The following is a 14,209-nucleotide window of genomic DNA, read 5'->3' as shown; positions in this document are numbered from 1 at the left end:
CCTTCTGGCTATTGGATCTATTTCTTTTTCAGCATCCTTCTGGGCGTTTGTTAATGGAAATACTGTTGAACAATATATCTGGTCGATACTGATGAATATTTTTAATTTGAGGTTGTATTACTTAAATGACATATAATTACTAATTGTGCCATATTATATGATACAATTATGAATTATATAGCAAATAATATGAGCTAATTGGTTGCTTCCGCGATTATGTTTTTATAAGAATGAGATGGCAGGTATAAATCGTATCACATGTATTTTGTTCTTAATCAATGATTATTATTTTTTAACAGTGATAGCAATTACGATGAAAAAGTGATTGGACGTCGATAATATAGATATTATCTAACATGCACAAGTAACTCTAGATGTCGCAAACTACACGAAACTGTTTGAATGTATCCAACTGAAAATAAGCGCGAAAACGTATAACCTTGTAGTTCTGTCACTTGGTGTAGTGTGTAACAATATTTATTAGTGAGTAGTTAAAGAAACAAAATCATGACAAGTTTATTAGATCTTTGTGAGCAATATTTCGGAGCTCGTGATTTTTACGAAGTTTTAAAAATTTCAAGAAAAGCTACCGATAAACAAGGTACGTAGACATAACCTATTTATTCAAACTATGATTCTAAACAAAACATTTTTTAGTGTAACGTTCTTCTTAAACGAAAGTTAGAATTGCATTTATATATCAGATAATTATTCTTAACTTTTTTCTAGTGAAAAAAGCATATCATCAGTTATCTCTCCTTGTACATCCTGATCGTGTTGAGGAGGATATCAAGGCAGAAGCAACAGAAAAGTTCAAAGTTCTTGGACGAATTTATTCTATTCTCAGTGACAATGAGAAGCGTAAGATTTATGATCAGTCTGGACAATATGACGAAGAAAGCGAAGAAGTTATGATGAGAAATTGGGCAGACTACTGGAAGTCACTCTTCAAAAAAATCTCAGTTGAAGATATTAATAATTATGAAAAGAATTACAAAGGCTCTGAAATAGAAATCAAAGATTTGAAGCGGGCTTACATGGACAGTAAGTAAATCTTCTATAATTTTTACAAGGAAATTACATTACTAAATTTAGTTTATTAAAACAATAAAATTACTTTGTATAGGTAAAGGAGATATGGATTATATCTTAGAAACTGTCCCATTTACTAGTTGTGATGATGAACCAAGGTTACATAGTATTATCCAAGGTCTCATAGAGAAAGGTGAAGTTCCAGAATACAAAGCTTTTACAGAAGAAAATGACAAGAAGAAGCAACGTAGAAAACGCAAGGTAAGTACCAAACAAGCAGAATTTAAAATGTTATCTATGAATTTCGTTCATATAATTAAATTACAAATAGTTATGCAAATTTATACTTTTATGAACACAAGTAGAGGAATGAAACGTCAGCAGAAATTTAATTTCACATATTAGATATTATAATAAATACTCATTTAAATATCTCACATATTTTTGCGTATCGTGCATATTCTGTGTATTTTGGTATCTTTAAAAATCTGCACTTAAAATCTTATGAAAGAAACATTTTTAATACTTTAAATATTTCTATATGATTACATTTAAAACCTATGTAATATGTTAAGAAATTAAACTATGATCTAAAAATTATACTTACATATAATCACTTAACGTAAGTAGGTACTCCGTTTTTTGCATACTTCCATTGTGCATATCTAACAAGTGTAATTTTCTCGATGTCAAATTTGTCGAAAGTAAACGATGTGCATTCGAATGGCAACGTGCTCGTAAATTTAAGCGCGGCACCTCACCCCTTCAATTCCGCTATAGATCACTTTAGAGATCTGATGAACAAGTGAGCAGTACGTTATTTTCAAGCTTTTCTATTTTTATCAATACATAGTACTGGTTCACGATTGGAAGCAGTAGTAGGAGGTGGACTAGTAGTACGATTGGGAGGGGGGAATACTAGTAAATAAGTAAAGAGGGAACGCAAGAGAGGATTCAGTCTACAGAACAATTAGATCGGTTCTAGCTGATCGCTAGACGTCGCAGAATTTTCGGCTAAAATCCCTACCACGATGACTGCGATTCTTTAAGTTATTCAAACATATGAGAGCAAAATAATGATATTCATATAAAACTTTAATTAAAACGTATGATATTTTAAACAGTGCATTGTAGAATTATTCAAAATTAACAAAAATGGTTGGCATCGTCGGACTATTCCTATGCGCTTTATTGTGTGCTAGTGTCAGTGATGTACAAGGGGCGTGCAAGCAGTTAAAGAACGATGACATGATAGAATATTCCTGCACGGGTGGACAATTGTCTGATTTGGACAATCTTCCTGCATCGACTGGAAAAATTCGAATTTCTCACATGCCAATTCAACGAATAACTGCGGATACCTTTTCAAGGTTTGGTTTGGATCTCTGGGTCCTAGGATGTTCCTACTGTGGTATAATGGACATTGAACCGGGAGCCTTTGAACATCTAAGTAACCTTCAACAATTAAGCTTTGACAACAACCATTTAACCACTATAAAGGTGTCTTGGTTCAGAAAATTAAATTACTTGACGTACTTGGACCTGAATTACAATAACATAGAGTCTATTGAGGATGGCTTGTTCAAAAATCTACCCGGCCTTGTTGACCTAAGACTATCTGGTAATCGTTTAGAATGCCTAAATCTTGTAGACATGTCACATTTAAAGGGATTGAAAAGAATCTTTCTGAGTGAAAATTCTGAATTCAAGTGTCCAAATGCTGTCAGTGCTTTTCTCGAGAAGCGTGGAGTAAGTTTCGATAGCGATCCAGAATGGAGTAGAATTCCAAACGATTTAATTTATCCGGACATACCATACGATTACGATGAAGAAAGCAGCATAGAGGGACAGAGTATAGAAGAGCAGTCCACGCCATTACCTGCTCATCGCGAAAGATTGCATCCAACTATAACACCATCTCCAATTGCAACAACACAATATACCCCACCACCGTTCCGTACAACCGAAGAAGTAGTTTATCGTCCTCATAATTCTCCAGATTGGAGAACAACTCCAAGAACAGACGCAGACCCCTACGAAAGCAGATCAAAAACTACAGTTCCACCATACGACATCAACATGATATATCACCAATCAATCCCAGAGGAATATTGGAGAACAACTACTATCTTGTACGGAAGTGGAGGAGAAGCTACAAATCCATCATATGACGAAGATACAAGAGCACCATATATTCCACCAAGAACCGTTGCACCAATCGAACGGGTAACATATCCACAACGTGAAACGACGGATTACAGCAGCCAAGACATAACGACCTTGAGTTCTTGGCCAAGAACCTCAGAATCCGTCGGTACTGGTGGCGAATACGAGGTCTATCCACCCCACAGAAACCAAGACAAACATTACACAGAACAGCCAGATTATTCAAACCCACCTAACTCAGTCCTTTTGGCATCGAGCCAAATACCACCTCATGTGGAGCTTAACACAGAGCGTTCTATGGATCCCTACTCTGGTTGGTCTGCAAAGAATAGTATACCATCAAACGAGAAGTATCCACCTACATCTGTACCTAATATCGAAAACAGAGCATCAGAAATTTCGGTTCCTTCTTTATACACGACTCAATCCATTCACTCTATCCCACATATACCAACTGTAATGGTTCAACCTGCTCATCCTGAAAATGCCTATCAACCGCCATATTACGACCCCGCGGTCACTGTTCATTCACCGCCATCGGTGAATAATTGGCCACAGCAGGAGGAAGGGACATCGGCAATCGTGCAAATTGAAACGACTACCGATAAACCATTGCCTAATTGTACAACCAGGAGTTTATCATCGTCGAGTCAGAGCTCCATCACGATGATCATCGTTTCCGTTCTTCTTGCGATTCGCGTCCTTGTGGAGGGATTTTAGCTAAAAGTCTCGTTAAACTATTTAATATTTATCTGTATATTCTGATGGAATCTCCGACAATGAATCAAGTTTTCGTTGACGAATCGAATGTTTGCGTGAACCTGTGCGGGTGTATTTGCTCTCGCAAGCACCGAACTAGAGTTGAACGGAAGGACGTTTATCTAATCGCAGACTATAGATCGGGTGATTTTATAAGTGCTGTTGGTTTCGTTCGTTTTCGTTTTTGGATCAATCTTCAAGACTTTGTTTATCGCGATTCGCTGTCAGAGGAACCAAACGAATTGATTGATTCTTCGGAAGTACCGCGGAGCCTGCAAAACCCAAAGCGTATGTATAGTATACTGCAATCTTGTTGTTTGTGGTTTCATTGACTTAATTTTGGTCTGTTGTAGACGAACTACGTGATCTTATTGTTATTCTGTACAGGTGAAGAAACTGTATGATTTGGTACATTAATGTTTTTAATGATGCAATGCACAGGAATGTGTATAATTTACCAAATCATACAGCATCATTGTTGTGAAATTACAACAATGTCACATTGGTCGTGTTGTCGGACCTTAAGCGGTTTATTTGCTAGTTCTGCACGCTCTAGAACCTATCGAGAAGATGTGCATCGTTTGTTTGCCAAGGAGGAACGCCAAATATGATATCTACGGGGCGCGATGCTGAATATCAATTGAAACAGTAACAAGCGACGAGGGCCAATGCAATGTATCCGGTGTGCTAATGAAATAATTACTAATGTCGTTCAATCTAATGCTGAGCGTTATGTAACGACCTTGACTGGTGTACTTTATCGAGATGTGCTGCGTTTCGTGTTTTGTCAAAGAGCTTAACCCTTTCATATCTGTGACGAGATATCTCAGCAACATACGGCGATGCTTACATGCGATGCTATGAACCGTGCGTTATATCTTGCGTGTTTTTTTTTCTTCTTTAACTCATTAATGGTCGAAGTAACGGTGAAGTAAAGCGAGGAAATTGCGTAAATGTACATGTAGTAACTTACATGTTGATTTGTGAGAAATCAGAGATGTTTAGCTAAAGTATTTTGTATAGCTTAAATTAATTACTTTAGGATTACATTGTCATCTTTCGCAGATCTCAAAAATTTGTTCTTCTTTCATATTAGGAGAAAAGTCGTGAATCAGAAGTCACTCTAGGTCGAAGGATAAGGGTTAAGTGCAGTGTAGAAACTATATTTGATATTTGATTTGTACAGGTAAAAAAGTATTCGGATAGTAAATATTTTGCAGATGTTTAATTTATAAGTCAGAGATTAGAACGAAAAAATTTTCATGACTAAAAAAGAAGAGTTTGAATTGAAGGGAAATGAACGGATGAATTATCGACTCTTAACGGGGCAAGGTACGACGTAACTTATCCATAGATTGGAGTAAAAATCAATTCGCGAAACATTTCGTGCGCAGATGCGAAGGGGTTAACGGTGCTAAAGGTAGAGCATATTGTACTGTCAAAAAAAAAAAAAAAAAAAAAAAAATATTCATATTCGTATTGGATATTAAGGAGATATTCCATTTTTTAAAGAATCAGTCCGTTTTTATACTCGTTCTTCTGGGATGCTATAATTTTTCTTGCATCATTGAGATCTGTTGAGTTTCCACCACAACAAATGGAATTACATATTCCATTAGAAAAATTATGTGTAATTTTTTCAAAATTCAATGTATTTTATTTTATGTTGTTATATTGTTACGTTTCTGTAAATTACGTAATAGAAATTAATGTGTAATGTTAATTCTTACAATTAATTGCGAAAGAATTAATTTATTAAAACTATATACAATTGGAAAAGCTATTTGTATTCAACATTAAATTCGCGTTCTCTTCATTGCAACAGGTGTATTTCACTCGTGTTAACTGATCGATGCTCTCTTGACAGCTCTAAACAGTAAACAGGCATCGAGAGCGCTTGTCGGAAGTCCCGATTGCGACATTCAAATCTTGAAGCGTATCGGTTGAAGGGTCCATCATGGACTCGGTATCTATCGATCTGAACAAGTGCATGCACGTGCATTCATAATGAGCGTAATAGCAATGACGTCGTGAAAACTGAGGAAACTGATAGGAAATGCGAGTTAGAGTACAGTACAAAACATGGTTTAATTTCTACGTTTTGTTCTTTTTTTTTTTTCGTAGACGTATCAACAATTAATAGAATTTATTTTGGTTTATTTTTTATTATCTTTTTCTTTTTTTCAAGAATTTTAAAGAACTTCTTTTTTGATCATTTTCGAGATTATAGTTAGTGAGGTCTTTCTATGAGATTTTTCGATTTTATATCGATATTTTATATATATTTAGAAGTTTTATAGTATCGTTATCGTATATTGTAGACTGGTATAAGGTTTTTAGAAGGAGTGATATAACTTTGGTTTCCTGGCTTTTCGATCTTATTTTTGTAATCTTCTGATCGATCTGTAAACAACTGCTCTTGAAAGATTCTTAGAATCTTTTACTGATGGATTTCTTTCAGTTTACAGGTAGATTGACATTCCATTAAGTTGTCAAATTGAACAGAAGTTCGAAATTTGATGAATTATTTCATCGATCAAATTTCTCCTTTCTTTTAAAATAATAAACGAATCGAATGTCTGTATGAGTAATATTAAGAGTATCACAAATATACACGAAAACTAATAATTTATATCGTTCATTTAAAAATTGGAATTTATTGATTAGATTTTGAATCTGATTGACCAGGCATTTATTGGTAGGGCATCCACTATTCCAGTAAATCTCCCATTTTCTGAAGCATCATTCGTAATAAAGGATCTCTCATTTGTTGCAAACAATCTTGTTCAAAAATACCGTCAGATAGACGTTGCCAGCATCATTTTTAATTTTTAACTTGTGTAGTTTCGAAAATACTTGTACAATTTCATTTTGTCCATAATGCAATTTAAGAAAGACAAAAACCCGTAAAAAAGATAAATTCCAACCTTCGCTCCTATGTAAGAAAATATATGTGTTTCGCCAAGATTAAAATATCTTCTAAACTAGTGATTTTTCGACATAGATATTTTAATGCTATTTTGCAAGAAATAATAAACTGCATCGATTATGCATGAAAAATTACATACATAATCTACAGATTTAAAAAAAGCGTATGTTATCTTCTATTACGTATACGCGTCCATCTGTGGAACAACTAATTATAGCAGATTGTGTTCCCCTCGAAACCATTCGCTTTCTTCTTTGTCTGAACTATTTCTTTATGTAGCAGATAATTTATCAATAATTTATAGATTGAAATTGGACACCCTGTATATACATTACCATCTACAAGTCATCGGACATTTGTCTACTTCGAGCAAAACGACTGTTAGAATGTCTACAAATACGATACTTTCGACGTTATGTAATTTCAACATTTGACGTAAAAACTAACTTTAGCTAACTTTATCTCGTAATAATAATTAATGGTAGTATAAACTCGTGCATATTTTAATTCGACTGACTGACTTATGGGTAGACGGTAAAAATCAGTTCAGAAGATCGTATCTACGTGCTAACAATCATTTTGCCCAAAATAAACAAGTGTCCAGTGACCTACGGACGGCAGTGTAAATGGTTGCTCCAATAAAGTTTGTCTCGACTTAACGGAACGCTTCGTTTGTGCGATAGCTAAATCGATCGATAATACATTGTAGCGAGTTATTTGCGAATGAAAGGTGTGCCAAAATATCCACGTTTGACGTGCACACGCGTGCATCCGAGCGAGTGCAGAGGGTCGCGCTTCCGCAACCTTGAATTACCTCGTCTCCCAGTGTCTAGAGCGAACGATACATCTGGCCGCGAGCCTGGCGCTCCGGAAATCACTCGAATCACGAAATAATTGAAAATAGTCATCGGGTTCGAGGCAGCGCGCACCGTTGCATAACGAATTTCCTTCGAGACCAGTCATCGTTCTGGAATTTTGTGAGAATTAACCCTGCTAACATTCTCGATGATCTAGAGCCATCGATGTTACGACTGCTGCTACTCGTTTAACAACGCGTTAATATTATCCAGTGATAATGACAGACCTTCGTTTCAATCTTCCTCGATGATGTTTACACGATGTGACGCATCTTTGGCCTTTCTTCGACATGGTTAATTATTGCTTCAATAACACGAGTATGTTTGAAAAAAAAAAGAAAAGGAAAGAAAATAGCTATAGTAATTACATGGATGTTATCATCAAGCGATGGTTTATGAATGGATCTCTGGTTTTCTTCAAGATGATATCTCATATTTAATTTCAGCTGAAACATCGTTTTCTTACCTTGTTCCATTGTTTGATATTATATATTGTATGTATGTTGATATACACTGTCGGCGGTAAGTATCAGGGCACCTACTAATATTTGGGACAAATTGAACTAATATTGGGACAAATTTTTCATTGCTTTTATTTTTTAGGTATTTTGTAATATAAGATACCAAATAAAATAAAACCTGTTTTTTAATAAATATAGTAAGTAGTCACCGTAATCCTTATGGTCGACAGTGTATCTTCATCGTTCTATTTTTATTCATAATTCAAATGCAACGTGCTTCACAAGGAAGTGAGGACAAACGAGGCATTATGATCAGCTAGTTTCGCATCTGGTGGTTGAGGTTTAACATTGGCATGTATCGAGCTGCATTTCAATTCCTACCAGTAATAATAATAGTTCCTTCGCCGCTTGACGTTTGAATCATGCAGCTCGCTCGAATACTTAAACAAATATATCACAGTCCTTTTAGACTCCATCTTAAAATTGTAACAGAGATACAGAAGAAGAAGTAGTTTATCACGAAGGAGCCCCATTTATTCCCACGTTACATTTGTCGAGTAAATAAATAATAATTTTTCAAATAAGAAAGAGAGAGAAAATAAAAGCGAATAATTTACGAAAATGGAATGTTGGTAATATGAGATTGATTGACAAAATGTATAAAATATGAAAAATGTGACTTTGAAAATATTTGGAACTAAAAATCTAATCAGCAAAGACAAAAAGTGATCATCCATCGCACTTTCTTAAATCATTATTACATAACAAACGTATTTGTTTAGTTGCACGAATCTTTGCATGAAAATAACAATGATGTCAACGGGTCGGAAATAAATCTTCCTATCTTGATCTAAAAATTGTTTCAAAGTGTTCGTATCATCACACGTGCAATTAGATCAGACAAGGGGAACGAATCTAGGTAAAAGCAACAAGATTTTGCCGATTAGATCACTGCCTAACTGTAGTAATACAATAAACGAAACCAGAAAAGCTACGATTACAAACTATTACATGATTTAGAATGTTTTAGTTAATTTGGTAGTTCTTGTAGTGATTTATGATTCTCCAAACTGTCCTTTACAATGGATCTATTGAATTCTCGTCTATAGGTAGAATATTTGCTGCATTGAAAAAAGAGGTGCTCTATTATGTTTGCAGCAATTGGTACTTATGATTGTTCAATACGTAGAAATCTAAAATTGTCTTATTTGCTCACCTTTTCTTCGAGAATGTCTCCTCTTACATACGATTAGCCATTTTTGTATAGATGCAGAAAACGCGTTATGAAAAGGGTAACGGTGACGCGAGTTTATTGGACACATAAATACATTTCTTTTACACAAATTTATTAACCGCTTTGTAGATAATCAAAATATTGGGATTACTTAACAAGCCCGTAAGTAAATTAAATTCTAGACTCAGAACTTTATATTTATATCGAATATTTGTATTTAAAATTTTGATATTTATTTCTCAGGTTTCGATATTTCCATTTACAGCTTTAATATCTAAAGCTTTGTATAAATTTCGATGTAAAAATATCCGAAGGATGGGAATTTGCCGCAGTTTCACGATATTATATATTCACTAGGAAGTAAAAGATTGTAGAAAGAAATATTTATGCGAATAATTCACGCACTTAATACAACCCTCTGATAAATTTACTATGTATATGAGACTATTTTTTGTACTCCATGCTTTTCATGAATAAACTATAGATAAGCGATATATGAAGAAGAAGTAAAAGGAATAACTTGCGTCAGGTCGATCTGTCAATTTGTCACTGCCTTCGTAGTTGGACCAGGCCAATTCTCAAACAATGGATTTGTGTTCTCTCATCGAATTTCAAGTCGAATGTCATTTCGATAAGCGAGTGCATTTAAAATTTCGCGAAGCGTTGTGTAATCGCCTAACATTAGGCTGCTCCTCAGATGTACTTGCCAGAAATTATAAATAACGGAATTTCCTCAGCACCGAATTATGGAGTAGGTCACTGGGAATATGGAACATCATCAACAAGCATGAACCATGAACAGTCGTGTCTACTTTTAATGAGACAGGCGTATGTTATGCTTCAAAGATTATAGGAACCCCACTATTTATAAGGCTCTGTTCCTTTTAACTAAACAACAAATTATATATAGGCAGTTTTGTGTATTTTGGTGCGAACATGAAACTGATGATTCCACAATGCAATTTAGGTTGAATATTGTAATAAATTTGTTGAAACGTAGAGATTAATCAGTTGAGATTGTGAGTGATCTGGACAAGCTATTATATATTGATATATTGGTTTTGTCGATAATCCGCACTGTCTAAAAGAATTATCTTTAACAGTATATTATGTGTGTTATACGAAATATTTTGAAATTTCGTTAGTATCACAGTGAAACTCGACTGTCATCATTATATTGGCAAGATTTGAAGGGAATCCGAAAACGTATGTAGACGTTCAAAGATATTTATTGCAAGTGTACATTTCATAAATATTGTCGAACTATTTGGACAGTAAATTATCGTATATTAATGAGAAGCCAGTTATATTAATATTATATATTTGAGACAACTATGTTTTCATATTGTATCAATTGTTCGCCAAATTTATGTTTGCAGTAACTGTCTTATGAGTTCTATATACATTCTCAGCTTGTGTTTAAATTTTACCAATATAATGATGGTAGTTGTGTCTCATTATAGTGTTAATGAAATTTGAAAATGTTTTATGTATATATGTATATAGAAGCTTTTTATGATAAGTGTCCAATGTTTCCATGAATCATTATATATTGATTTATTCTACTGATAGATCGTAAAGATATTCCTTGAATATGTACATATAATACATAAATACTTTTTCAGTTAATCTTAAGCTATCTAATTAATTTATACACTTCTATAATAATCGTGAATTACGAATGACTGATATTTGCAAGGTGTTCCAAAAAGTTGGAGTCAAATTACAGTAACATTTAATACTCATGAGAACAGGCAAAGAAGTCTTAATAACTACAGGTCCCAATATCATCGGTAGACTGCGAATTTTTATAAATTTATAAAAAATATAAAATTGTAAAAATGCACATAGTATACAAAAATGTACAAAATATTCAAAGTATAATAGTTAGTAGATATTTAATTTCCACTTAATAGACTTGATTTGTTTAATTAGAATTATTTATAGAAATAGAAATTTGTATAAAAAGAGCCGAAGCGTAATCATTAGTTTCAAAATTATTACATCCATTTAATGAGTTAATAAGAAGCTCGATTAACTAGCAGCAACAGATACCAAGAGATCGATAAATTTGAAGCTGTGCAGCTCCAGTACACTTATTAAATAAGTTAATTACGCGCACTTGACGACACGCGTAACCCTATTTTCGATGCCTAGCCATACGCCTATCCTCGAGATTATCGGAACCGGTTGCCTTTCTACTTCGTTTCTGCTCGTCAGCGAGCACAAGTTAATTTTAACGAGGGGTCATCAAAAGTGGAAGATAATAAAGAATCTGGTTCCTCGATTCGACTTCTGACGGAATACCGACCGTTTCTATTTTCTACGTGAAAATTTTTCAAGTCCGTGATTTTTGCGTACACTTCGCACTCGACATCAGAAATATTCGATGTTTCCGATGAAATTATTATTCGCTCTGTACACTGTTTGAATAATATTGCAGTCAGAGTCAAGAATTAGAATTGAAAATTGAGACGGTTATTATACTTGGTTGAGAGCAGCGGTGTTGGATCAAAATCGATAAAAATTTGCAATTTGACCATAATTGGTTAATTTAAAAATGTGGATCGAATTTGGGGAGAATGAAGTATTCATGAAAATAAGGAAGAAGGTCTTAAGATACACGAATCCAAATATCATTAGTTAGTTTTTGTCTCTCTTTTAATAAAAATATCTAATTTCTAGATTGTAATAAATACTTTTACATTTTATTACGTTATTCCATAACGAAATATTAAATTTGTGAAAAGAAATGTTTTATTCTTTAAATAACTCCAAATAACAATTATTCCACAAACGAATGAATCGATTTTCTAACAAAATATATTAAAAATATATGTCAATAAAATATATAAATTAATTATGAAAATTATTGCATTTTATCAAGGAAATTAATGGCGTTCATTTTTATTTCTAGTGGGCGAAAGAAGCAGAGGAAGCTGAACGTCTAGAAAAGATGCTGAAGATCGAAAACGAGGAAAACGCAGCTGCAAACAATTTGGCGTTGGCGATTCAGAGCCGTAACGAGGCCAGAGCGAGTCAATCTGACAAATTCTTCGATTCTCTGATCGACAAATACGCGAACATGGCTGGAAAATCGACGAAGAAGAAGAACTCGTCAGCTATGAAAACCGTAAAAACCCCGACAAGTACGAAGAAAACAAAGAGGAAGACGTAGGACGATAGAGTTTCTTCGCACGAACCTCTCCCTCCACGTTAGAATATTCGCGCGACTTTTATAACTTAAGTATCAATGATCGAGAAGAGCCATTTTATTGTACATCTTTTTTAAAGGAGGAAGGAATGATCATATTTAAGTTTTGTAAATTTGAAACGTGTATATCATCTTTTGAAGCCACTGTACTGATTAGAAATCCATAAATCAGTGATGGAACTCTTTGTAATTATATGTAGGTATGTCCCACTCAAATATAAAATTGAAATATATATATTAATTTTAAAATTTATTACGGAAAATATAAGGCTATTGAATGTGATTGATAATAAAAAGAAAATAAAATATGACTAAAGTCATATATCAGTATACAATCGGCCACTATATATAATCAGACAATTTATTATACATAAATAATGCATGTTAATTAATGATTTATTAAGTTAATTTTAAGTCAGGTCCGCCTATTTCAGCGGTCGATATTTACAAGAGAATTCTTACCACTCTATGGTGATGTGTATTCTACATTATCGACCAGACCTGTAATACGATTTACGGATTTCTTCCATATTATGCCTCACGGGGTAAAACTGTTTCAGTAGTTCTCATTTCTTTTTAATTGTCAATTTAAATTTCACTATCGATACAATCATCGATTTTAGATAATATAAGTACATGAGAATGAAAACAAAAATAAGAATTTTACAAGTACTAACAGGAATTAGGAGCTACTAATGTAACAATACATCAAAAATTCACATCATTCATCTTGAAATAAAGATAAAAACATTTTTATCGATTATGTTAACATCACCATTGAAGTAATCGATCTGTCACATCACTGATCGTTGGTCATTAGTTGTTAGACTAGATCGACCATAGTGTCAAAGACAAATAAGAGAAAGGAGAAGATGAGAAAAAGAAGCAGGCGTTGGCCTACCTGTTTTCTCGCTCTCGTTAGGCTTAAATTTGATAAGCCGTGATAGCGATGGCAGCGAGGATCGTGTGTTAGTGCTTTCTGATCGGTGTTAGTGGACATGGTATATATCCGGCATCATAAGTGGCCACCTCATATGGTCAATCTCGTATTACGTCTGGGCTAACTCGGACAACACACTACACATCGGGTGACACACTTTAAGGTAAACGGTACATCACATTTTTCCTTAGTATAGTCCAGAACGCTCCTTATGGAGGAGATTTGTAAATCTATTAATTATGGAATCGTGGATTATCGTTTTGCTAATGACTATTAATGGCGTGTATTCATTATATCGATAAAAAGTTATTAAAGAATAAAGATACAACACGCATTTTTGACGAAATAAGTTACTTACGAAAAGGATTTTTAAGATCTGCGATTGTTTAATAAAAATGTCATAAAAGTACCGATTTCCAAAGTTTTGAATTTTGTCACTAAAGTAACATAAATTTCTTAATATTAAAAATTATTTAGAAACCCTGAAAAAGCTTGTTTGTATTCAATTTTAGATTACCCTAATGGAATATTTTGAACTATATATTTTTTACAGTCAGCCAGGAATCGCGGGGTTTTAAATCGTAAATTTCGAAAGATGTCACCCGTTGTGCACGTAA

At 33.9% G+C, this 14,209-nt stretch overlaps 1 protein-coding gene across 3 annotated transcripts; it reads left to right on the top strand.

Annotated features, from left to right (window-relative positions):
- The first annotated feature begins 397 nt into the window (after positions 1–397).
- Positions 398–12,920, top strand: LOC138184581 (dnaJ homolog subfamily C member 9). Of its 3 annotated transcripts, XM_069122689.1 has the most exons (4): positions 398–601; positions 730–1,044; positions 1,127–1,293; positions 12,356–12,920. In XM_069122689.1, the coding sequence occupies exons 1-4, from the start codon at positions 508–510 to the stop codon at positions 12,614–12,616; spliced, it is 837 nt and encodes a 278-aa protein (XP_068978790.1). In that variant the 5' UTR covers positions 398–507; the 3' UTR covers positions 12,617–12,920. The 3 variants fall into 3 exon arrangements, with proteins under 3 accessions (XP_068978790.1, XP_068978789.1, XP_068978788.1); XM_069122688.1 differs by lacking the exons at positions 398–601; positions 730–1,044; positions 1,127–1,293 and adding exons at positions 1,978–4,245; positions 4,345–4,639 and having other exon boundaries at positions 12,356–12,482; XM_069122687.1 differs by lacking the exons at positions 398–601; positions 730–1,044; positions 1,127–1,293 and adding an exon at positions 1,978–4,245 and having other exon boundaries at positions 12,356–12,497.
- Positions 12,921–14,209: the final 1,289 nt, after the last annotated feature.

Source organism: Bombus flavifrons, chromosome 10 (assembly GCF_040668555.2).
Source record: "Bombus flavifrons isolate JBK064 chromosome 10, iyBomFlav1_principal, whole genome shotgun sequence".
NCBI lineage: Eukaryota > Metazoa > Arthropoda > Insecta > Hymenoptera > Apidae > Bombus > Bombus flavifrons.
Note: the sequence above shows the minus strand (reverse complement) of the source record. Positions and strands in the feature narration are given on the sequence as shown.

Bases quoted from the DNA above. Each gene is read 5' to 3' on its own strand.
- LOC138184581 (XM_069122687.1), top strand. From the start codon at position 2,188: ATGGTTGGCATCGTCGGACTATTCCTATGCGCTTTATTGTGTGCTAGT.